The following is a 24,806-nucleotide window of genomic DNA, read 5'->3' as shown; positions in this document are numbered from 1 at the left end:
TCTTTCTAAATAGCTGAAAAGACAGTGAACAAAAATAATACAAATACAATAGTAAAAGTAAGAAGCAAGTAAACAGAGCAAGTAAAAAAAAAACATTGACCAATAAAGACAGCTACCTAAAAGTAATTACAGTGTATTTACAAAACAGCTTGTGGGTCAAAGTCCTATCTAGATGGAAAAAAGAATTTGGCCGCCATCAATATATCATTATAGATTAGAATACCCAGGCTTCCTTTCGCAACATTTCCCTAGAATGAGAAACAGTGCATTTTTTGCAATGCACTGTTACTACATTTCAGATTTTTACATCATTCCGAAATGCACTGATACATTACACATAGCAGTGTCACTACTCCAACTACCAAATTCTCTTCACTAGACTTCATTCCTTCCTTGTCAAAGTGAGAAGTGAATCCAAGAACTGAGAGAATCTGCTATTATTTGAAGGTGTGTATCCTAGCGCTGAAAGTATAGAAGCAAGTTGCTTACATATAAGGCTAACATTTTAACAGTCATCTGTGTGTTTGCATGTGCCAGTTGTAGACCCGTGTGAAACCCTTGTCACAATACTATAATCGGTTTGGCAGGGCCCCACTCTCTTCAACACAGTATCTATATTTTAACAACATGATCTCACTGTTTCTCCTCAGTTATATAAGATTACACAACCAAGTCAGTAACTAGAATGGGTCCTAACACCACCTTTCCACTAGCAGGGCAGGCTGCACCAAGCCCCCCCCCCAAAAAAAACCATTGAAAATATCAAATTTAAAAGCAGTAGAGTTCCACTTCTGGGATGGGTGAGTGGCTTGTTTTTTGTTTGTTTGTTTTTGGCATTTTTGGGCCCCACATTCTGCTTTACCATAAGATTATTCCTCCTGGAAACAGAAAAAAAACCCTTCTTTTCCTACAGAAAACTCATGGTATGGAAGATCATACAGCCTATAGAATTAAGATTGAGTGTACCACTGGATTTCATTCTGACATCAGAGATAAGGGATGCTTGTATAAAGGCAGAGATTGCCATTCAAAGAACAATGGTTGCAGAATAAGGAATGAATAGTCTTTGCAATCTCTGAACATCACAAATACATATGATGAGTGAGCCAACCTACCACTGAGGGTAAGTATTTCAATCCAGGATGGAACAATTTGAACCCCCAATGTTCATTTTACAATAATAAACAAAGGCAGACACTTGTGATCACATAGCACATCAGCAAAAATTAAGATGCAAAAACCCCTAACAAAAAGACAGTACAGATCACCAACTCTGCTCTCTTTGAACAAGCATTTATCACATCTGTACAGGAAAACTAGCTATCTGATAACTAATACGTATCATCAACATAATCCATACAAAAAAATACTGTGCAGACACAAGAAGCCTTTTTTACTGGAACTGTACCCCACCCACCATCTGCCAGTCAGTTGTTGCAACTGATGATTCAGAATGATTATTCTCTAAATGTGTCACAGTCAATACTGTCTCAATTTCCTTGGTTTGCTTAAACTATGTGGTTTGCCTTCACCTGAATCTAAAGATTCATTTTTCCCATTTCCTTGGTTGCTGCATCAACTTCAAATCCAGATGGCATGGTGGATAATGTCTCTCTCCTTTTATAATAACAGATTCTCTATAGAACAGGTACTTAGAATAGTATGTTTCTTAGGCTAAATCCTGTGCTACAATCCAGATTAAGATGGAATTCCCAGTTCTCATAGCAATAATCATGTTCCTCCACTTGGTAACTGTTCTAGTCTAAATGCATGATAGAGTCTCTCTACAAAACTACCTGGATCAAGAATAGCACTCAAAATGGAAAAGGACCAGAAACAAAGAAGCCAAAACAGGAAAAGGCAGAAGAAGAATGGAGATATATAGATATATAGATAGATATTAGGCTTGAGCGATCCATGAAAAAATTGATTCTAAACTCGTTTCAAAAGTAGGGGGCGCCAGCGTTTCGTTTCTGATGTCATTTCCAAATTTTGCCCCCCCAAAAATTCGAAATTAATGAAAATTCGTTAGTTTCAAAAGTAATTCGTTAATGGCGGACGCGCATGCGCAGTGGCCAAAAAAAAACAGCACGAGGGGAGATTTTACAGGACTCTCCCGCCCTCATTTTTTGAGTGATCTTCTTCAAACTTGGTACAGTGGTAGAACACATTTAACACTGATAGCTCACCAAAATTTGGAACGTTTCCCTTATCCTCTGATTTTTGGTGAATTTTCATAGTTTTTATAATAAACCATTTTTTAATAATTGCAGAAATCTGTTCCTGGTTTGAAAGTCTTATTTCCTGTTAAATTGGGTTGTCTTTACTGTGAAAGTCATTGTTCTACTTCAGAAACTTTGTTTTTGTGGCTGAAACTTTGTTAAATTGGTGTGTGTGTGATATATACTGTATGTATATATATATATATATATATATATATATATATATATATATATATAGTCCCTGCATATGTGTGTGTGTGTGTGTATAGGTAAAGGTATCCCTTGACATTAAGTTCAGTCATGTCTGACTCTGGGGGTTGGTGCTCATCTCCATTTCTAAGCCCAAGAGCCAGTGTTGTCCATAGACACCTCCAAGGTCATGTGGCCGGCATGACTACATGGAGTGCCATTACCTTCCCGCCAGAGCGGTACCTATTGATCTACTCACATTGGCATGTTTTCAAGCTGCTAGGTTGGCAGAAGCTGGAGCTAACAGCGGGCACTCACTCTGCTCCTGGGATTTGAACCTGGGACCTTTCGGTCTGCAAGTTCAGCAGCTCAGTGCTTTAACACACTTCGCCATCAGGGCTCATGTATATATAATATACATACACATACACACAATGTGGAGAATATGTGGAAAGGTAGATAGATAAGTTGGGAGCCACAGCGAAGGCACCTTCCTGGGAGCAAGGTCTAATAATAATAATAATAATAATAATAATAATAATAATAATAATAAATCCCTTACAATATCCAAGATGGCTCACTGCTACAGAATCTTGGGAGCTTTAGTTTGGTATGGTACCATTATTGGCAGAGAAAGCTAAGCTGTAGGAGTTGAAATCCAATCATTTATCCTCCCTATAGAATCAATTTTATATGCATTTTTAGCTACAGAAAAGCTAAAATCAGGACAGTAAAAGAACAACACCCAGAAAATGGGAATTCCAGACAGGAAACAATCAGGGCCAGCTAATACCTCCCAACAAAGGATTCCCCCAGGTAGGAAGCAGCCAGGCTTTGAAGCTGCAAGGCTATTCAATGCTAATCAAGGTGACCAATTGCAACATTCACACTTGCCTCCCACAGACAAGAGTTCTTTCTCCCACCCTGGATCTTCCACAGATATAAACCCCACTTGCCTAGCTTCGCACAGACGTCAAAACCTCTGAGTATGTCTGCCACAGATGTGGGTGAAACGTCAGGAGAGAATGCTTCTGGCACATGGCCATAGAGCCCGGAAAAGTCATAGCAACCCAGCCAGTAGGCTGTTGCTGAACAACCTATGAACTTTTAGCATTAAAGGAAAAAATGCCCAAGATTTTATCACTTAATACTGTTGGCATGTCTGGAGAAGAATAGAATGCTTCTATACCAGGCAAGGGCAAACTTTGCCCATGTCTGGAGTTAGGAATTGTAGGAGTTGAAATCCAAAACAATTTGACAGAAAACTGGGAGTTGTAGTTTGGCATGGTACTGGCTCTCTTCTGCAGGGAAGGCTAGGGACTTTGTAAAACTACAGCTCACATGACATGGCACTGAATCTGTTGCAATTGAGCTGGTGCCAGAATCCTTTCCGGGAGATCTCCTCAGTGGAGATATCTCTTAAAGGGATATCCTCTGGCTCTAAGGATTCCATTTAGGAAGGCAAGCCTGGTTTTGGTATTCCCCTTTAAGCCTGGCTGAAGAAGCAAAACCAAACGGCGGCTCCAGGGCGAGGCAGGGCGAGGAGAAGGCCAAGCGCAGGCAGGCATGTCTCTTCTCTTCGCTCCCTCCCTGCTTCGCGGAAGGCTTCTACTGAGCTGGTGTGGTCCCCGCGGGGGGGGGGGGGGGGGCGTCTCAATGGCATTTTTAAAATGCTAGCAGATCGATGGCCATGCCTCTCCCTCCCTCCCTCTTCCGCTCTGATTGGCTGAGAGGCATGCCAACAGCTACAGCTACATCCGAAGACATCAGAAACAAACGAAAAAAAGGTACTTTTATTATTCAAATTCGTAATATTTGTAAGGCAGTGAGCAGATGGTTCAATATCAATTCAAAAGTAATTATGAAACGAATTTTAAACGAATTTAACGAACTAACGAAAAATTTGCTCAAGCCTAATAGATATATATTAAAAGCAAACTTTAAGGAATCCCAGAGAAGGGTTTCATGAATGAAACAGCTCTTAGGCTGCTTCCACACAGGGTTTTTTTCTCCTCCTGGTCTCTCCAAAGTCAACAGAAGGCTTTGGAGAAGAGAGGGGGGAAATTTCCGCTCCAGGGTCCTTGAGGGATTCGTCTGGTAAGAGGAGGGAAAAATGGAGGGCAGGGAGGGGAAGATGGCAATGCCATCTCTTACCCTTAACCCCCACCTTCGAGCCCTCGAGCCCGAGAAGGCGGATGTATCTGAGAATCAACATCCCACATGGTGATCTCAGGTGTCTGTTCCCACAGGCCTCATACCTCCAAAGGTCCAAATCTTCAGGGAAGGTCTGGATCTTTAGAGATATTTTTTAAACCTGGAAAACAGGTTTACTCCAGGTTTAATCCAGCCCACATTTTAGGGCTGTGTAGATGGAGCCTTAAACACAAGAGGGGATCAGACAAAGTTGCTGGATTTGTTACAGCTCTTCCCCACTCTTTCAACGTTTTCGTCTAGACCAGTGTTTCTCAAATTCTGCTCCTCTGGGTGTTTTGGACTTCAGCTCCCACAATTCCTAACAGTTTGGCTGAGATTTCTGGGAGCTGAAATCCAATACACCTGAAGGAGCAGAGTTTGAGAAACAATGTGGTCTAGAGTCTAGACAATGACCAGTTGTTCCCTTTATTAGAAATATCTGTTTTGCTGAAATATTTTTTCCAATTTTATGTAAGCAGGCCAAAGAGCTTCTAAGACTAATCAGAACACTGATGTCCGATACATTTCTTTGGCAAAAGGGTGCTGCACTCATCCAGAAGAATGCAGTAGTGGGAAAGGAGTAGGACTATTCCAAGAGCAAGAGAAAATATTATCCTAAAACAGGAGTGGGGAAAGTATGGCCCAACAGTCAATCGGTGTCCTCTGGAACCCATCACCACTACTACAAAGGCCTTGAAACTTGAAACTTATAAGAAAACTTTTCTTGGTGTGAAAAGTGCCCTGAAATACCCCAAAGCCTTTTCATATGCATATAACTGGAGCTGGAGCTGGTTGCCTCTCAGCTCCAGGGATTCTTGGAAGATACGGATTTTCTGGACCAATCGCAGTCTGGCTTCAGGCCTGGGTTCAGTACCGAGACGGCTTTGGTCGCCTTGGTGGATGACCTCCGCAGGGAGTTGGACAGGGGGAGTGTGACCCTGCTGGTTCTCCTGGACATCTCAGCGGCTTTCGATACCATCGACCATGGTATCCTTCTGGGGCGGCTCTCTGGGATGGGCCTTGGGGGTACTGCACTCCAGTGGCTCCAGTCCTTTCTGGAGGGTTGTTCCCAGTTGGTGAAGCTGGGGGACACCTGCTCAGACCCCTGGCCATTGACCTGTGGGGTCCCGCAAGGTTCTATTTTGTCCCCCATGCTTTTTAACATCTACATGAAACCGCTGGGAGAGGTCATCCGGAGTTTTGGAGTATGGTACCATCTCTACGCGGATGACACCCAATTCTACTACTCTTTTCCACCTAAATCCAAGGAAGCCCCTCCGATTCTGGACCAGTGTCTGGCCGCTGTGTTGTCCTGGATGAGGGTGAACAAACTGAGACTTAATCCCGACAAGACAGAGGTCCTCCAGGTCAGTCGTAAGTCTGATCTGGGTATTGGGTGGCAACCTGTGCTTGACAGGGTCGCACTCCCCCTGAAGGCACAGGTCTGCAGCTTGGGGGTCCTCCTGGATTCGGGGCTGACGCTTGAGACTCAGGTGTCGGCCGTGGCCGGGAGGGCCTTTGCACAATTAAAACTTGTGCGCCAGCTGCGACCATACCTCGAGAAGTCTGATCTGACCATGGTGGTTCATGCCTTAGTTACCTCTAGACTGGACTATTGCAATGCGCTCTACGTGGGGCTGCCTTTGAAGACGGCCTGGAAATTACAACTAGTACAGCGTTCGGCAGCCAGGCTTCTAACCGGAGCGAATTACAGGGCGCGTTCAATGCCTCTGTTTAAGGAGCTTCACTGGCTGCCATTTACTTTCCGGACCCAATTCAAGGTGCAGGTTATCACCTACAAAGCCCTAAACGGTTTGGGACCCACCTACCTTAGAGACCGCATCTCCCCTACGAACCCGCACGTTCTCTTCGCTCGTCAGGGGAGGCCCTTCTCTCGCTCCCACCACCCTCGCAGTCGCGGTTGGTGGGGACGAGAGGGAGGGCCTTCTCCGTTGTGGCCCCCCGGCTTTGGAACTCACTCCCTAGAGAGATCAAGCAGGCCCCTACCCTCCTCTCCTTCCGTAGGAGCTTAAAAACCTGGCTCTTTCAAAAGGCCTTTGATACTTAATTTGTTGTCGGACTGATCTATCTGCCCATTTTATAATAGCCCCATTCTCGAGGTGTTGCCAATGCTATATTGCACTTTGTCCATTTCAACTGTGAAATTACCTTCCCCATTTCGGCCCATTTCGGCACATGTTGCGCTTTGCCTGGGTTCTATGAATTAGTCTCCAGTGTTAATATTGTATGTTTTATGTTGATTTTAACGACTGTTTTTACTCTAATTGATGTTTTTATTGGATAACTGTTTTATTGCTGTGTTTTGATATTTGATTGTTTTATCGGGCAAGGCCCCATGTAAGCCGCCCCGAGTCCCTTCGGGGAGATGGGGCGGGGTATAAAAATAAAGTTATTATATTATTATTATAAAATTACAACACAAACATCTTCCTAATCCCCCCAAACATTTCAAAAACCTCCTTTTCCTTCCATTTCTCTTCAGAATGGCAACAGTCACCACAGGGATGGGAAACTGGGCCCCAGTGTTTCTATAGTCTTGCCCTAAAAGAAGAGTATGCCGACTCTACTACAGTGTTCTCTACTAACTAACGAGAAAATAAGGTGCCAAATGTAAAAAGGCTGAATTTTTACCAAGCAAAATCCAGCAAAATGGGAAATAGCTAAAAGAGCCACAGAAATATTGTATCAACTATAAAATACAGTAACTCTTTATCAAATATGCTGCTACCTTTACCATAGAATGAAACTACAACATTGTTATAAGGGACACTGAACCTTATACAAGGCAGATAACATTCCTAGGTAGGCTATTAAATTCTGTCTCATCTCTTATTAGCCAATCCAAGAAGTATATGTGACCAATAAACAGTACCATTTCCCTGGCAGAAGTACAAAATTACCTTAAATCTACATTTTAAGGTGAAAGGCTTAAGTCGGTTAAAGTAAACTAGGAAGAGAAATCTATGAACCTAATATCTGACCATGGCATGTTGGCTTGGGCAGATGGGAATTGCAAGTCAACAACAGAAGGACCACGTTTTCCACCCATACATGCTCATGCAGGGAACAAACAGCAATGTAACCTGCACTCAGGCACTGCCCTCCTCCTATTACACAATCACTTCTTTTAGTTAATCAATTATTTGCATCACTGATCCTATGAATTGAGAACCAGAATGGGGTAGTGGTTTGAGCACTGGACTAGAATGGAAACCCACTGGGCGATCTTCAGCAGATCAAACTCCCTCACCGTCTCAGAGGAAGGCAAAGGCAAACCCCGTCTGCATTCAGAAACCATCTGGAATTGCCTTGTTTTAAACTAATAGTAAATCTTAAACAAATAATAATATGTTACATAAAGTACAGATAAGGGACAGCTCCTGAATTTTTCTTCTCCTGTGCTATTGAGAAGTGGGGAAAAGGGAGCACATCATCCGAGTCTCAGTGAGTCTCGTTCCTGCTCATTTATATAATCTGAAGCCATGGTTCAGCAAGACATGCAAATACAAGAAATCAGTAAGCATTTCATTAATATGCAACCAAGCAGCAGTACATGGTCGTTCAATACAGGCATACTTCAGTTAACAAAGGAGCTGCTTTTTACAAAGTCTTTTTATGTCTACCCAGAAGGTTTTTAGCAACATCTGCATTAGTAAAGTAGGGCTGGAAAAACACAGATTTTGAGTATCAGATTGCAGAAGCGTATTTGCATTATACAAAGCAATGAAATTTATGTGGGAAAAAGCAGGATTCAGCTTAGCCAATCTTAGTACACCTGTGTGTGCCTGTTAGCATCAGGAAATTCCCTCCAGAATCTCTTACTGACCATGAATGATATACAAAAAGAAGAGAGCAGATAAGTCTACTTTACCATCTCCCTCCAGTCTTAAAAAAAAAGGCATTTGGAAACCATAATGGAAAGCTAAGAAGGATGGAAGTTGGTGAAAGATTATCTTTGGAGCATTAGAGGATGCTTTCAAGAGATCTCTAGAAACTGAAAATGTTTTCATTTACTTAGACAAGCCTCACTTGGGCTGGCTGTTTCATTTCACATGTGCATATTGTTAGTTTTCAATAAAAAGTTTGCTGAAACCTACTTAACAATTTCTGTAAGCCGCCCTGAGTCCCTTCGGGTGAGAAGGGCGGGATATAAATGTGAGAAATAAAATAAATAAATATTATTCCCCTTCTTTGTGGCAAAGAAACCTACCCCTATTCTGTCCATATTATTTTTGCCTCTGGATCCAATGTTTCTGTTAAAATGGTACTACCCAGGAACACATCTATTTCGTTAACTGATGTATAGCTGTACTATTTTTTTTCTTTGAAGAAAGTCTCAGGCACTGATTTTTCATAGAAGTAGGATCCTATGGTTTTCTATCTGGCTTACAGCAACTGAAGCATGACAAAATTTTATTTTCTACTAAGGTGAACTTACTCTGAATAATGGCATTGAGCACTACATTGCAATAAGTATGTGCATCAGTATTAAACAATAATTCAAACTTACCACTCTAGCTGCTCTTTCCTGAGATTCACATTTTCTACAAAACCAAGGTCCAGTGGGTACTTGTACAATTCCATAGCAAGCTGTTTTGAGAGAGAGCAAAATAATCACTTTAGAAGCATATGTTATACACAAAGTGGCTTTTGGCAAAGACTCATATGTCTTAAGTTAATGGCTAAACAATCTATGCTATGTTGTTGAAAGTTTTCGTGGTCATCAGAATCATTAGGTTGCTGTGAGTATTTTGGGCTGTATGGCCATGTTCCAGTAGTATTCTCTTCTGATGTTTCACCTGCACCTGTGCAGGCATCCTCAGAGGAGAGAATACTACTGGAACATGGCCATACAGCCTGAAAAACTCACAGCTTGTCAGAAATATGAATATTTTTGTCCTGAAAATTATATTGATTCTAATCTGTTCTTTCATTATCTATGAATAATGCAATCTCCTGCCTCCAGCAATGCATTTTATGCATTCAACATTTCATGCCAAAGCTCCCTTGATTAGTTTACCTAACTGTCACTTTAAGTACTCCAGTCTCACCTTGTATTCACTGACAATTCTGAACTGTCTTCCTTTCTTCTGACCACTAGTTTTGTCTTGTGATCTTGTGAAAACCACAATAGCTGCTGTTTCCCATCCCATTCCACAATTCTTCAAGGCCTCCTACTTAATGAATATACATACTCATCCAGAGCTTTAACTCTGCATCACATTTATCAGTTGTAATGCCAATCAAACACTTATAACTCCTTTTATTCTAAACCTGCAGTCGCAACCAATTGCTTGCCAACCACAGCAAAGTACCCCCATTTTCATACTGTCTTTAGCCAATACTCCCCACTAGGAAGGATGTCATAAAGTAGAATACTCCAGAGATGCAGCAGTGCCAAATGCAACATGTTATTACTGACTATATGAAATAGCACTATGGTACAGGAAACAGGCACAAGTAAGGCTGGAGTTATCATACAAATGAACAGTTCTACAGTCTACATGTGTATCTATTCAAGCATAGAGTAACTCCCAACATTTTTTTGGTTCTATCAAAAGCACCTCTGAATTGTACCACAGAGGTTTACTGGGCAACCAACAGGACTGCCACAGGCCACCTGCTCTACCTTAATTTCTTCCTTCATGCTGTCAAGACAGGAGGATGAGGTGACACAAACCCAACAATTATTTCAAATGCCTGCTACAATGTGAGTAATATGGGAAAGGAGCTGGGAAAATTGCCTGTGCTATAGCACAGAAAATTTTTCCCTTTTACAACTTTCATAGCTGCTTAGTTATAGCAGGAATTCAGAACAATAGCTAGACTCGTGTCATCCCAACTTCTTTCTTGTCAGCATGCAGAAGCTGCTGCCATCTTCGCTGGGGGGGGGGGGGGGGGGGGGAGGTACACAGAAAGAGTTTTCCTTGTTGATCTTGAGCTGCTAGTACCTAAGATCTGACTCTGATCTATACTGGCTTCATAACCTGTAGAACAATATATGCAGATATACATACAGGCGTACATCAACATTTATCACAGCTAGTTATACATTTTAGCTTGCATAACCCTCAAACATTTGATCTCATAATTTGCAATGCAATGATGCATGCATGTAAAACTCTAAAATCCAAGGGACACAATTAAGGAATTAGTAGAAACAATTATGTATAAAGACTGGCCCAGCACTGCATAGTTCAGAATTCACCTACTTCTATAAACCAAATGATCTAGACATGAATGAACATAGGAATTCAAACAATTTAAGTATAGTAGAGTCTCACTTATCCAACATAAATGGGCCGGCAGAACATTGGATAAGCGAAAATGTTGGATAATAAGGACGGATTAAGGAAAAGCCTAGTAAACATAAAATTACAGTATGATTTTACAAATTAAGCACCAAAACATCATGTTTTACAACAAATTGACAGAAAAGCAGCTCAATACACGGTAACGTTATGTAGTAATTTCTGTATTTACGAATTTAGCACCAAAACAACACAACATTTACTACAAAAACACTGACTACTGAAAGGCAGACTGCGTTGGATAATACAAAACGTTGGATAAGTGAAGGTTAGATAAGCGAGACTCTACTGTAGTAAGCATGGATCATACTAAAATTTTGTTTAGTAATCACCATAAATGTATGCAATTGATCCTGAAACTAAGAGAAGTTTAAGTTATATAGCACAAAGTTATATGCATTTTTTCTGAGTTACCCCTCACTGAAGTTAATAGGATTTACCCCTATGTAAATACAGGGTGTTTGAAAAAGAACTCCCTAGTTTTAATGTATTTATACTTAAAACCAGGGAGTTCTTTTTCAAACACCCTGTATATAGAACACTGAATTTTTACAGCACAAGTTTCTACCTGCCTCCTTAACTAACTAGAATAGTTCCTGCCCACCAGATCAAACAAAAATTAATAGGTTTCAAGAAGCCTTGTTTTAATTTGTGGTGTTACACATCTTATTTATAAGAATAAGCACAGCTATTTTAATAGATAATAAAATACTATAGACATTTACTGAAGAATCAAGTCATGTTTGGTTCCAGAAGTGTTTAAGAATAGATAAATTAACTACAGGGTACCAGCCTCAGGTACTTTCTTATGTTTGCTATTAGGATTTGTTTATTAGCTGCATCTGAACTAATACAGCTCTTGAATATATCAGGCTCCTTTTCTTAAACACATCTGAATATTGCCAGCCCAAGTGATTTTAGAAATGTTATGGACAGGGGCTATCAGAATGTGTGAAAATGAGTTGGCAAATTAACAGATACAGTTCGATATGCCTCTAACCAACATAACATTGCTAAAATATTAATGGAAGCTACAAATTAGTGTCTGGGCCAAGACATATATTGTGAATAAGCCTAGCAACACACTTTACAAATGCCAGTTCCCTTCTATTCTAGCTTTCTTCCCCTCTCTTCCTTTTCCTAACCTATAAGAAAATATTATGTTCATTGCACATAAACCCATAATGCTACGACCCCATCATATACTATGTTAAGCTTAATGGCCTGCCCTGGATCCACATTAACGTATTATATGTTTTTGTAAGGAATTATTCTGCAGTGGAGATTTATTTCTGTACATCCAATACACCTATGGTAACATTGTAGGATGCCATTGCACAACATTTCTATAAGAGTCTGCTACCATTTCAAATTCCTTTACTTAGCATGCTGTCATGGAAGACTGCAGCACTGAAAGAATGACAGCTGCTCCCCACTGCTGTCACTACTCCCTCCATCAATGTCCCTGGAGGAAATAACTACTATAGCAAGAGGATGACTCTTAGGCAGATCTTTTTCTATTAATCTATAGCTCCCTCGGAAAGGATCCTTGGTACACAGAGAATCTTTAATATGAACTGTGGAAAATACATGCATGCACATATATACACAGCTTTCAGAAAAACATAACAGAACTAGTATTTCATTTTGCCCGCAAAATGTTTGGTTTTACAAAGAGATAAAGAGTGTCAGGGTAAATAACTAAAGAGCTTTTTGGAAGATATATTAATTTGAAACTAAATAGTCATCCAAAGCTGTTTTGCCTAGGATGCAACTATCCATTCATTAATTTGAGAGTTAAATATCACTGAACAAAATTGAATGAACGAATAATGTATTATGATCAACAGAACAGACAAAAAAACAAGTAGAATCAACCAAACATCACTCATAAAATTATACAAAAACAAATACTAGCAAATATTATTAAGTTTATTTGAGAAAATATGCAGAGATGAAGGTACATTTTATTAGTAGCAGCAAACACATACTTTGATTAGTACTGAACAGACATCTACCCTATTAAAAAGTTGTTAAAAGTCACAGTACAACTACATTATTAAATTTGATCTTATATATTTTATCATCTTGTATGTCTCCTGATTCTTCTTATTTCCCCTTCAGCTTTTTATTGACCAGTTCCCATGGCTGGGCTATTTCCCCAAGACTTTGCAAATGAGAACATAATTCAATAATAGAATTCAATGCATTTGTCAAGAACACAACTGCTAGTCTCTCACCTGTACCAAGCTTGAAGACTTTCACTTCATATATAAAACCAAACTCTATTTCCTCAAGAAATCCACCAACATGTTTTAGAATACAGCTACATGAAGGTTTCTGGTTTGTTTTCATTCTTCACAATTTGATACTCATTAAAGAAGAAAATTTCATATAGCTACACCACATAATGAGATAGGTGATCATCTGCAGTCCTCTTTCTAGCTTCATATATTTGAAAATGCTTAGACTTTTATGAAACTGGTGAAGACTGAAGTCTTACATTACCCTTCTGTCCTTCTCTTTCACTATTAAGCTTTTTTTAAACTACAGATTGTATACAGTTTTCCTCATGCTTCCATTCACCTTTACATCCTAACATAAAGTTAACTCCCACTTTTTGAGGCAAAAGTATAAGTACATTATTGCAATTGCTCAGATTTAACATAATTATAATCTAAAAGTGCCCGGATTCAAACTACAGAAAGCTAAAACTCCATTTTAATATTAGTAAGAACCTCCTGATGGTAAGAGCTGTTCAATAGTGGAATATGCTGCATCGGGAGTGTGGTGGAGTCTCCTCTGATTTTGAAAGCAGGGACTGGATGGTCATCTGGAGTGCTTTGATTTGAGGAGTGCTCTGATTTGAGGCACATTTACATTGACCACTTAGGTCAGTGTGAAAATGGCAAAGAAGGAGACAGTTTTGGGGTACAAATGATTAGATAGGAAGTCCCAGAACTGACTTGAGGCCTGGATGGCGCTTGTATGCACCACAGAGGTGGCCTTGAACCAGTTCCAGAACCTGCAGTATACACATCTTGACAGCCATGGAGAATGTTTTTTTCAACACGCCTTACCAAAATGCGTATATGCAGATCACTGGCACATATGTGGATCCCTTCATTGCTTTTGCAGCAGTATGGTTTACAGTAAAGCCCCCAATGCACATTAAAGCCTCTGTTTCAGAGTATTACTTGACTTTGGTTCCCTCAGATTAAAGCCCTTAAAGAGAGCTGCAGTGTATGTTCATAACATGCATTATCTAAACACAGTGATGTCAAGCTGTCTTCAATCTGCATTAAATGGTCAGTGTATATGTGCTCTGTATGTTCCTGCAAGGCAGAGAGTTGGACCTTGTGATCTTTTAGAACTCTATGACTCTAACACCAAAACAAGCCGATACAGTGTTCCTTATGGCATGCCACACAGTGACTCAGCTGGGCACCGGCCAACTGCTCACCTTCCATTAATCCAAGCAAATCTACTATCAGAAGCTAAGGAAATTCTTCAGTGCCCCTTTCCTCCCCTCCCCCAGCTCCATCCTGCCACAAACAGGAAGTCTCTTGATCCAGCCGACCTGTCCAGGCAAAGCAGCCATCGGCTGGGAAGCCTGGCGCCAGTCACGTGAGGGCCAACTCTGCCTCTCAGGCACACATGTTGCCAGACTACTCATCAAAGGTCCAAGGAAGTGAGATCTGCATGGGAGTAGGGCCTAGCCTGACGTTCCCAACCTCAATATTTTCCAAAACTCTCTGTTCTCTCAGTTCCTGACAACCTTTACTACCAATGGCAGAGGGAAGGAGGGAGAAAAATAGAAAGAGCAGACAGGCAAGGCATTAGATACACACAGACACACACACAGAGGCTGCATCTTCGCTGTCTAATGAATGTGCATGGCTCAAGGCTATGGAATTCTGGGAGTTGTAGTTTTGGTGAGGCACCAGCCCTCTTTGGCAGGGAAGGCAGTAAAACTATAACTCCCATGATTCCAGCACATTGAATATGATCCTCAGAGGGTGGGGTAGTCTCCTTCTCTGGAGGATTTTAAACAGAGGCTGGATGGCCCTCTGTCAGGAGTGCTTTGATTGTGCATTCCTGCATGGCAGAATGGAGTTGAATTGGATGGCCCTTAAGGCCTCTTCCAACTCTTATGATTCTGTATCATCTTGGGAAGAGAGGGTATATAAGATCTCCCTTTTCTGAAACTGGCTGCTCCCCCCCTCCTCCCACTGTAATAGGAATATGAAAGGGAAGGAGAGGAGAAACCATTGTGTTCCTTGAGGAGGAAAGGAGGAAAATGGATGGGACAACTGCCTAAACCAGAGCTTTCCAGAGTATGTCTTGAGACATGTTTGTGTGTCAGCTGCAGTGTGTAGGTGTGTCGCACAAAACCTGAGTCTATGTGAAACAAACAATAAATCATATATAGGCAGTCCCCAAGTTACGAACAAGACAGGTTCTGTAGGTTTGTTCCCAAGTTGAATTTTGTAAGTCAGACCAGGTACCAGGGTAACTCCAGTCAAAAATATATTTCATTTTAGATTTAGATAGCATAGGGAAGAGTTAACACTCCTGTGGTATTTGTTCTGCCATTTGTGACCCTGTTCAGAAGATTTAACCTCACTTTATGTCCATGTGATTATTAGATTTTTTTATATTGTGTTCCTGTTGAAGGCCACTCCGAGTCCCCTGGGGAGAGGGGGCAGGACATAAATAAAGCATTATTTTTATTATTAATTATTAACTAGGAGTAATTTGTAAGATGTTTGTAACTTGATGACTGCCTGTATTTTAAAAATATATAAATGAAAGGTATTCATGAGATACGTATGTGTCTGAATCTCTCATAAGAGGTTGGTAATAATGAAAGGACCAAGGCAGTGACATCTCAGGCCCATCCCGTTCGCATATCAGCCAGTGCACCAACGGCTTAAATCAAGAAATAGTTTTTAAAGATCTACAGAGATACTTGCAGGAACACCTCAGCAAGCACGAGTCCAAAAGTGGCAGGCTAAAATCCAGAACCTGACTTGGATTTGGACTTGGAAGGCGCTGAACAGATTGTGCTCTGGCACCACAAGATGCAGAGCCAACCTTAAAAAAATGGGGCTTCAAGGTGGAGACCACGACATGTGAGTGGGGAGAAGCGCAAACCACAGACCACCTACTACAATGCAGTCTGAGCCCTGCCACATGGAGGACCAGAAGCACTCCAAGTGGCCAGCTACTGGTCAAAGGACATTTAGCTACTGCACTTCTTCTGGTCCATTCAGTAGAGGTTTATAAGATATTGTATACAGACAACATTTGCCTTGCCCCAGTGGAATATGTCCACTGCATCTGACTATTATTATTGAGTATATTTTAATATATTACAGTGTTCCTTCACTACTTCGCGGTTCACTTTTCGCGGATTTTCAATAAACTCTAAAAGACTATTATAAATCATTAAAAAATTACAATTTACAGCTAAGGAAGGGAGGAAGGAGAAGCCTAAGGGAGAGAAAAGGAGCCCAAGTGGCAATGGGAGGAAAGGGAGGCAATTTATCAACACACGATTGGTTGATAAAGACTTGAAATAGTGTATAACTACTAAAATAATGTATAAGTATTGAAATAAATATAGTGTCCCTACTTCGCGGATTTTGATTTATTGCAGGTGATCCTGGAACCTAACCCCAACAACAAGTGAGGGAACACTGTATATGTTTTATGGTTTTATGTCTATATGTTTTAAATGTAATTATGTGACTGTATTTTATTGTATATTGCTGGGCTTGGTCCCCATGTGAGCTGCCCCAAGTCCCTCAGGGGAGATGGGGCGGGATATAAGAATAAATCTGTTATTATTATTCTTATTCTTATTTCGTGTAATGCCAAGTTTTTAACTTTGTGTTTTAAATACATTACAACTGTACACTCGGTTTGCTTCTGACACGATAAAAAAAATGAGAGGTGTGTTACCACGCATGGGCAAATATGAAATATGAAATGGGATCTGTGAAAGATTGAAGTAATTGTATAGATCTATAGCAGGCAAGGGCAAACTTCGGCCCTGCAGGTGTTTTGGACTGTAACTCCCACAATTCCTAACAGCCTGTCTGATTGAAGTTTGCCCTTGCCTGATTTAACCTCTTTTTTTTGCTGGTTATGCTAGACTGATAACTGTGTCACGAAATGATGCAAAATGAACTGTATGGAAAGCTCTGGCCTAAACCATAGTCTACGCTGGATACTGACATGTAGTGCCTCTGAAGGGGAAGGAGGATTAGGATGGGATCAAAAGAAGGGCCCGAGAGAAGTGTCCCTGTGGGAAGAAGAGTTGTTGTTGTTGTTGTGGCAGAAGCAGCCCCCCTCCCCTCCCCTCCCTCTCCCCTTCCCCTCCCTCACTCACCTTGATGCACTGCGACATTGCAGCCGTGTCCGTCGCAGTAAACCAGCGGGTTCTCGGCCCAGCCCCTCTCGTCGGAGCACACGCAGCAGCCGCCGATCATCTCCTTCATGCTATTGGAGAACTCGTTCTCCAGTGACACAGGCAGCAGCAACGGCTCGCTAGAGACCATCTAAGGGTTAAAAAGCACCGTCAGAGCCGCCGCATCCGCCGCCGCAGCCCGAGAAACCCCCGTCGCACTGAAACACCGCCTTCAGTCGCTGAGCCACCGCCGCCGCCAATACCGTCTCCATAGCAGGGACGTGGGACTCATGGCCGCCTGTGGGGAGGCCACAGACAGAGCCGTTGGGAAAGGGGGGAAAGGGCAAAGAGGGGGCCTTCCCTCAAGTGCCTCCTGAGGCGACGGTTAGTAAAACCCGTCAGTGCAGAAAAGGGAGAGCTGTAGGATTCCCCAGCCACCTCAGCTATGCGAGAAAGTAAAACATAAAAAAAATGAAAGCAGGCAGCAACAGAACAGGGCCTGCTCCGCGCAGGCGCAGTACGGTTCTTCCTCACAGGAAGGGGCTCAAGACGGCGGCCTGGTCGTCTTGTGTCCTCCTTCTCCTCCCCTCCCTTCTACATTCCACGCGGGGGCTCATGGGCCGGGGAAGGGAAGGGAGCGCGAGGCACGGCGCGTTTGTGCGTCGCGCGCTCCCTCGCTCTTCCTCTCTGGCGCGCGCTTTCCCCTCCCTCCTTTGACGTTTCCAACGGCTCCCCCTCAGAGCGTGTGCGTTCGTGCGCGCGCGCAGGCGGGGCAAGGGGGAGGGGGAGAGAGTGCATATATTATAAACTCGCTGAGGCGTTCCTCTCTCAACTAGGCCCCTGGCAAGCCCGAGTTCTCCTTTTATTGTGCTTCTAAGGGCCCTTCCTCACAGCCATATAACCCAGAATATCAAGGCAGAGTAACCAAGGGCTCTTCCACACAGCCATATAACCCAGAAAATCAAGGCAGAGTAACCAAGGGCCCTTCCACACAGCCACATAACCCAGAAAATCAAGGCAGAGTAACCAAGGGCCCTTCCACACAACCATATAACCCAGAATATCATGGCAGAGTAATCAAGGGCCCTTCCACACAGCCCTATATTTCATAATATCAAGGCAGAAAATCCCACAATATCTGTTCTGAACTGGTTTATCTGAGTCCACACTGCCACATATCCCAGTTCAAGGCAGATAATGTGGGATTTTATTCAGCTGTGTGGAAGAGGCCCCACAATATCTGCGGCTCATTCCACACAACTGAATAAAATCCCACATCTGCTTTGAACTAGAATATATTGCAGTGTGGACTCGGATATCCCAGTTCAAAGCAGCTATCAACTTGCAACACTTTGGCTTCCCATTGCATGCTCTTGTTTACATTATACACTCTGCACACTTTGGCCTAGTTTGTTTTTACAATTTTTGCTTTGTTTTTAGATTATGTTGAGTTGATATTACTGTTTTTAATGTTTAATGTCTTTAACTCTATTTTTGTGACCTATTTTTATTGTTTAAATCAGGGGTCCCCAAACTAAGGCCCGGGGGCCGGAGGCGGCCCATCGAAGCCATTTATCCGGTCCCCATGGCACAAGGGCAAAAGGGGGTTGGGCTAAATGACCCAAGGGGTCTCCTCTTCCAACCCTCCTCCTCCTCCTCCTCCTCCTCCTTCACATTGAGGCTGGGTGGCCATCTGTCAGGGGTGCTTTGTTTGTGCTTTTGGTGCACAAAGGCAGAAGGGGGTTGGACTAAATGTCCCAAGGGGTCTCTTCCAACCCTCTTTATTATTATTATTATTATTATTATTATTATTATTATTTTATTATGTCACAGCAAACAAGATAGATATGCTGGATTTCGTGTCACAAAATCACAAGTTGAACACTTCTCAAGTGTCTAGGACTATGTGATGTATTTTCGGATGATGCGCGCAGATCCCAGTGGCCTTTTGCAGTTGGCAGATCATAATTTTATTATTATTATCATTATTATTATTATTATTATTATTAACGTTGAGGCTGGGTGGCCATCTGTCAGGGGTGCTTTGCTTGTGCTTTCGGTGCACAAAGGCAGAAGGGGATTGGACTCAATAGCCCAAAGGGTCTCTTCCAACCCTCTTTATTATTGTTGTTGTTGTTGTCATTATTATTATTGCTCGGTGGCCAACTATAGTCCGGCCCTCCAACGGTCCGAAGGATTGTGAACTGGCCCCCTGTTTAAAAAGTTTGGGGACCCCTGGTTTAAATTATTGTAATTACCCAGGCTTGGCTCCATTTAAGCCACCCCAAGTCCCCTCGGGGAGATGGAGGCGGGTTATAAAAATAAAATTATTATTATTATTGTGGAACTTTCCACCTTGATATTCCGGGTTATATGGCTGTGTGGAAGGGCCCTGAGTCCGCACTGCTATATATCCCAGTTCAAAGCAGATAAAGTGGGGGGGGGGGGTTTCAGCTGTGTGGAAGGGGCCTGAGGACTCTTCCACACAGCCGTATAACCCTTGGCAGCCACCTTTCCACAAATGTTCAACACTGACACTGAAATACAACACTGCCTGAGCTCTGTAAGTACAGCATTTTTCCAAATGAAGTAAAAAGTGTTTGGGCCCTTCCACACAGCCCTATATCCCAGAATACCAAGGCAGAAAATCTCACAACATCTGCTTTGAATTGATTTATCTGCGTCCCCACTGCCATGTATTCCAGTTCAAGGGAGAAAATGTGGGACTGTATTCAGCTGTGTGGAAGGGCCCTTTGAGGATCGGGACATCCATAGGAATACTAAGGTGCTTGTTTATAAAGCTATTGCCCTCCCAACTCTGTTATACACCTGCCCAATGTCTACAGACGTCACACTCAATTCCTAGAATGATTCCACCAATGTTGCCTCCAAAAAATCCTGCAAATCTCATGGGGCCCTTCCACACAGCCATATAACCCAGTTTAAAGCAGATAATGTAGGATTTTATTCAGGTGTGTGGAAGGGGCCTTGGGAAGACAGGCGGACAAATGTCAAAGTGCTGGAAGAAGCAAAGATCATTAGAATTGAAGTGATGCTCCTTCACCATCAACTCTGCTGGACTGGCCACATTGTCCGAATGCCCAATCACCGTCTCCCAAAACAGTTACTCTTACCCTGAGAATGAGGGATCGCCTAAGTAAGTAGTATAACCTAGAATATCAAGGCAGACTATCCCACAATATCTGCTTTGAACTGGGTTATCTAAGGGCCATTCCACACAGCCCTTTATCCCAGAATACCAAGGCAGAATATTCCACAATATCTGTTTTAAACTAGGTTTTCTCAATCCACACTGCCATATATTCCAATTCAAAGCCAAAAATGTGGGATTGTATTCAGCTGTGTGGAAGGGGTGTAACCTGGCTTTACAAGGATGACAAGAGGGTGTGTCTTCACTGTCCTTATTTACCTTAAAATTTTAAGATGCACTCTTGTTGACACATTCCAGCCTTTTGTTGTTGTTACTCAGTCACAGAACACTCTAGTTTTCTTCATGTTTATTGCAAATCCCCTCAGAACAAAAAGTTAGGCACAAAACCTGAGAGGGCAGCTCTATGAGCTGTTTATGATGACGCATTTCTTATTCTGAAAGAGGCACACGAATATAAGAGAAAAACATCAACTATGGCCCGTTTCTTCATCATTTGACAGTATTTTTCATCCAATAAGATTCTGAATATATAACATAAATTGATGCTTTGAATCGCACTTTCCGCTAAAGGACATAAATGGTTCAGGTCCTACTTACCTATCCCACCGCATCTCCTCATACCAACATTGCCGCCACCATCGCAAATGCGGTTGGCAGCGACAAGACAGAGGGTCTTCTCGGTGGCCGCTCTAATCCTTTGGAACTCCTTCCCTGACATCTTTTAAAAAGTAGCTAAAGACCTTCCTGTTTGCACAAACTTTTAATGAAGATACTTAGTTGGAACAACAGGAAGACTATCTTCCAGTGAGTCATGCTAAGTTTACCATCTGTATTGATGAGTTTCCTGCAATAATTGTATTTGATAAATTTTAATATGTTTATTTATGCCTTATTGTAAACTTGGTTTTATAGGCTATTGTTATATGTATGTTGACTTGTACTGGGTTTTTTTTAATGTTTTGAGCCGCTTTGGGTCCCATTTAGGGAGAAAAGCAGGATACAAATAATAATAATAATAATAATGATTATTATTATTATTATTATTTCATAGAAATTTAACTTCCCATTTAGAACTGCAAAAGACCTTTTCTTCCCATATAGTCTCAACTAATTTTACAAAAATGAAAGATCCCAAACATCCTTTAACAGAAATCAATGGTTTTGGTAGCACTTGGTGCCAAATAATATCTTCTAATAGAAATCTCACTTTCCATCTTAGGTTCCTTCCACACAACCATATAACCCAGAATATCCAGACAGAAAATCCCACAATATCTGCTTTGAACTGGGTTATCTGTGCCCACACTGCCATATATTCCAGTTCAAAGCAGATGTGGGATTTTATTCAGCTGTGTGGAATGGGCCATAGTCTCAACCTATTCTGTTTTAATAAAAACAATGACATTTCTAAGAATTCCTAAATGGTTCTCTTCCAACTTAAATTGAGAAGGAGATAGCACTATAGACACATTCTCACCTCTTCTTTCTTCTTTGGGGTTTTTTGCAAACACAAAGTTATATGCAAAATCTGAGAGGAGAGCCCTATGAACTGTTTTCAGTGGTTTACGCTAGGCCTGAGTTTCCTATTCTGAAACAACACAGAAATATAGCCAAAGACATTAACTATTGCTTGGCTCTTCCCCAACTGACAACATTTTTCATACAAGATTCCAAACATCTTTTAACAGAAATAGGTGGTATTGTTGGTCGTACTTTGTGCCAAATAATATCTTTTAATAGAAATCTCACTTCCCATTTAGGACTGCAAGAGAACTCTTATTCCCATATAGTCATTTTTTAACATAAAGCAAACCATAACATTTCTAAAAATTTCCTAAATGGTGAACAATTGTTCTCTGCCAACTTAAATATTATTTTATTGTGAGAAACTTTCTGAAGTGCTTTCTGGAATTCCTTATTTTTATATAAATATTTCCTCAGTCTGAACGAATCATGAAGTTCAAGGAATCATGAAGATAAAATATTCCAGACGGAGTTTTAATTCTAATCTGCATCCATGGACACAGCCTTCTTCCCTCATTGGGTCTTAATTTGCTTAAATTATATTTCCAAATTTACTGTTTGGTTTATTACTTTCATAAGGAAAGTGTTCTGTTTTCCCAAACCTAGAGATTGCTGTGGGCCAATCCAATTGAAATGAATATATTTTTGCTTAATACCTTAATCCTACTTTTGCAATATAATTGAGCACCACACATGGGGTGGGCATATCTGTGTGGTACCTGCTTAACTGGAGTTGAGCAGAACAGACAGCAGAACAAGAAAACCAAACAGGTTGCTTCAACATTCTCAAACACTCTCTTTTGGTAAAAGGAATGCAATTCATTTTAAAATGCATATTTTCCCCAATTTGGATCTATGTTTCTTTTTCTGTTTTTGTTTTCCAAAAAGTTAAAAAGGGGGGGCAGTGGGTAAGGTTATCAGCATAGAGGAAAATCCATAGCTTTTCATTATCCATTGTAAGACAGGTACCACTGTAACAGAAGGAACTAATTGTGGCTACTGTTAAGGCTGAAAGGAGATTAAATGCAGCTTTACAAAATTCTACTTCCCTGCTTGCCCTAGGGCTACTACTTTTGTGAAAGTGAGGTAGGGGGAGTGGGGATCACAAGTAAAATACCATCAATTTATTTGCACTATCATGTTAAACAATATACAATATACCTCTGAGGATGCCTGCCATAGATGTGGGCGAAAAGTCAGGAGAGAATGCTTCTGGAACATGGCCACACAGCCCGAAAGACACACAACAACCCAATATACAAGATGGCTTGTTGGACATTTTTATGAAGATTTTCTGAGGCTGTCTTAAAGGCTGACTATTCTGTCCCTTTAAATACCCTTTATGAAATTAGCTCCATTATCCTAAATGTAGTTTTGGCCGCACTTTTTTTGAAGTTACAAAATGATAAACACTAAATACCTCTGCAAATAAGTGTGGTTTTGTGGAGAGTTGCAGGATAAAGGGGGGGGGGTGTAGGCCGACAGACCCGGTGCCTCCCCCCATAACAGAGCCTGCAGTTTGCACACAGGATATCTTGGGTCAGGCTTTGCTGTCCTTGAAGGTTTAAAGTGATATTTTCTAGATAGAAGAGGAAGGACAGGGAAGGGGGAGTGGTGTCATTTCCTACAGAAATCTTAGCTAAACATTTTAACAAAAGAGGGTCATTGTGAGTGTTTGTAACTCACTGAACATTCCTATGAATGTTGTATGGCATTATCTGTAAAATCCATGGCATTAACAGTTTGACAAACTATATGATTTTAAAATGCCAAACAAAAAGGCTTTACAAAAATCATCAATTTTCTATCTATGCATTGGAGGGGGCAGGGAGAGGATAATTCTTTAGGACAAAGAGTGACATTTAAACTATCTAGGGTAGATGTAAAAGTTTTTATTGCCTTTGAGTCCTTCAAATAAAACAAATGTGAAAATTCAAGGCATAGAATGTTACTCTTATTGTCATCATGTTCAACATACATTTATAATCATTTAATTATACATGATGAATGCATCACATTTATTATTGTCATTATGTTCTGAAAATCATGGATTATTTTAATAAAATAATTTCAGAAGAATAGATTGCACTAAAACCAAATGGGTTCACTTTAAACTATAGTACTTGAAAGCAAACTGATTTAGCTTTTTGCACATTTACTTGAGAGTAAGTCCCATTTAACACAGTGGGACTTCTGAATAAATAGGCATAGGATGTCACTGGCTGTTCCATTGACTTCAAGGGCTTAAGTCTAATTGCATCTAAATATTTCAGTATGCCTGCTCTTAAGCACATTTACTCCAAAGTAAGTCCTAATGTATTACATAGGTTATAGTGTCAAATAAACATATAGGATTGCACTTTTAATTCAGTTGGGAAACTAGTTGTAGAATGTCCCATGGTTATTTGTTTGCTAATTACAGAAAAAAATTATCTAGTTTCTAAAAATCATCCTAGTTATTTGGTTAACAAGAAAATTACAGTCTTCATGCAGTTCTGTTTTCTAGTCAACAGTGTTGGAGCACCTTAGAGACTAATTGATTTCTTGTTTATTGATATTTCTTTCCATTCTGGACAGATTCCTCATAGATAATATATGCCTTTTAATGGAGACCAACACAAATACAGAAGAACCAAGTAGATACCAGCCCTTCCATTACAAAGTATGAGAAAAGCAGCATGCTTAACAAATCATTGTGGGCCTACTAGCTATTTTCAGAGATTAATGGATGAGAAGAATTAAGAAATTTGAGTTGGTGT

The 24,806-nt window shown here is 41.1% G+C and overlaps 1 protein-coding gene across 7 annotated transcripts in view; it reads right to left on the bottom strand.

The window, feature by feature from the left end:
- mllt10 (MLLT10 histone lysine methyltransferase DOT1L cofactor) overlaps positions 1–24,806 on the bottom strand; it is a 145,591-nt gene that overhangs the window by 109,092 nt on the left and 11,693 nt on the right. For 3 of the 7 annotated variants that reach the window (XM_062984441.1, XM_062984444.1, XM_062984442.1), the window contains exons 1-2: positions 17,334–18,031; positions 9,136–9,215 (exon numbers count right to left, since the gene is read on the bottom strand). In XM_062984441.1, the coding sequence (XP_062840511.1) occupies positions 9,136–9,215; positions 17,334–17,502 (249 nt within the window). In that variant the 5' untranslated portion in view covers positions 17,503–18,031. Of the gene's footprint in view, positions 1–9,135; positions 9,218–17,333; positions 18,032–24,806 lie in introns of those variants that run through there. The other 4 variants (XM_062984443.1, XM_062984445.1, XM_016994300.2 and 1 more) reach the window with 3 other exon arrangements.

The sequence above is a fragment of the Anolis carolinensis genome, chromosome 6 (genome assembly GCF_035594765.1).
Source record: "Anolis carolinensis isolate JA03-04 chromosome 6, rAnoCar3.1.pri, whole genome shotgun sequence".
Lineage (NCBI taxonomy): Eukaryota > Metazoa > Chordata > Lepidosauria > Squamata > Dactyloidae > Anolis > Anolis carolinensis.
The sequence above is the reverse complement of the archived record's forward strand: the minus strand, read 5'-3'. Positions and strand labels throughout refer to the sequence as shown.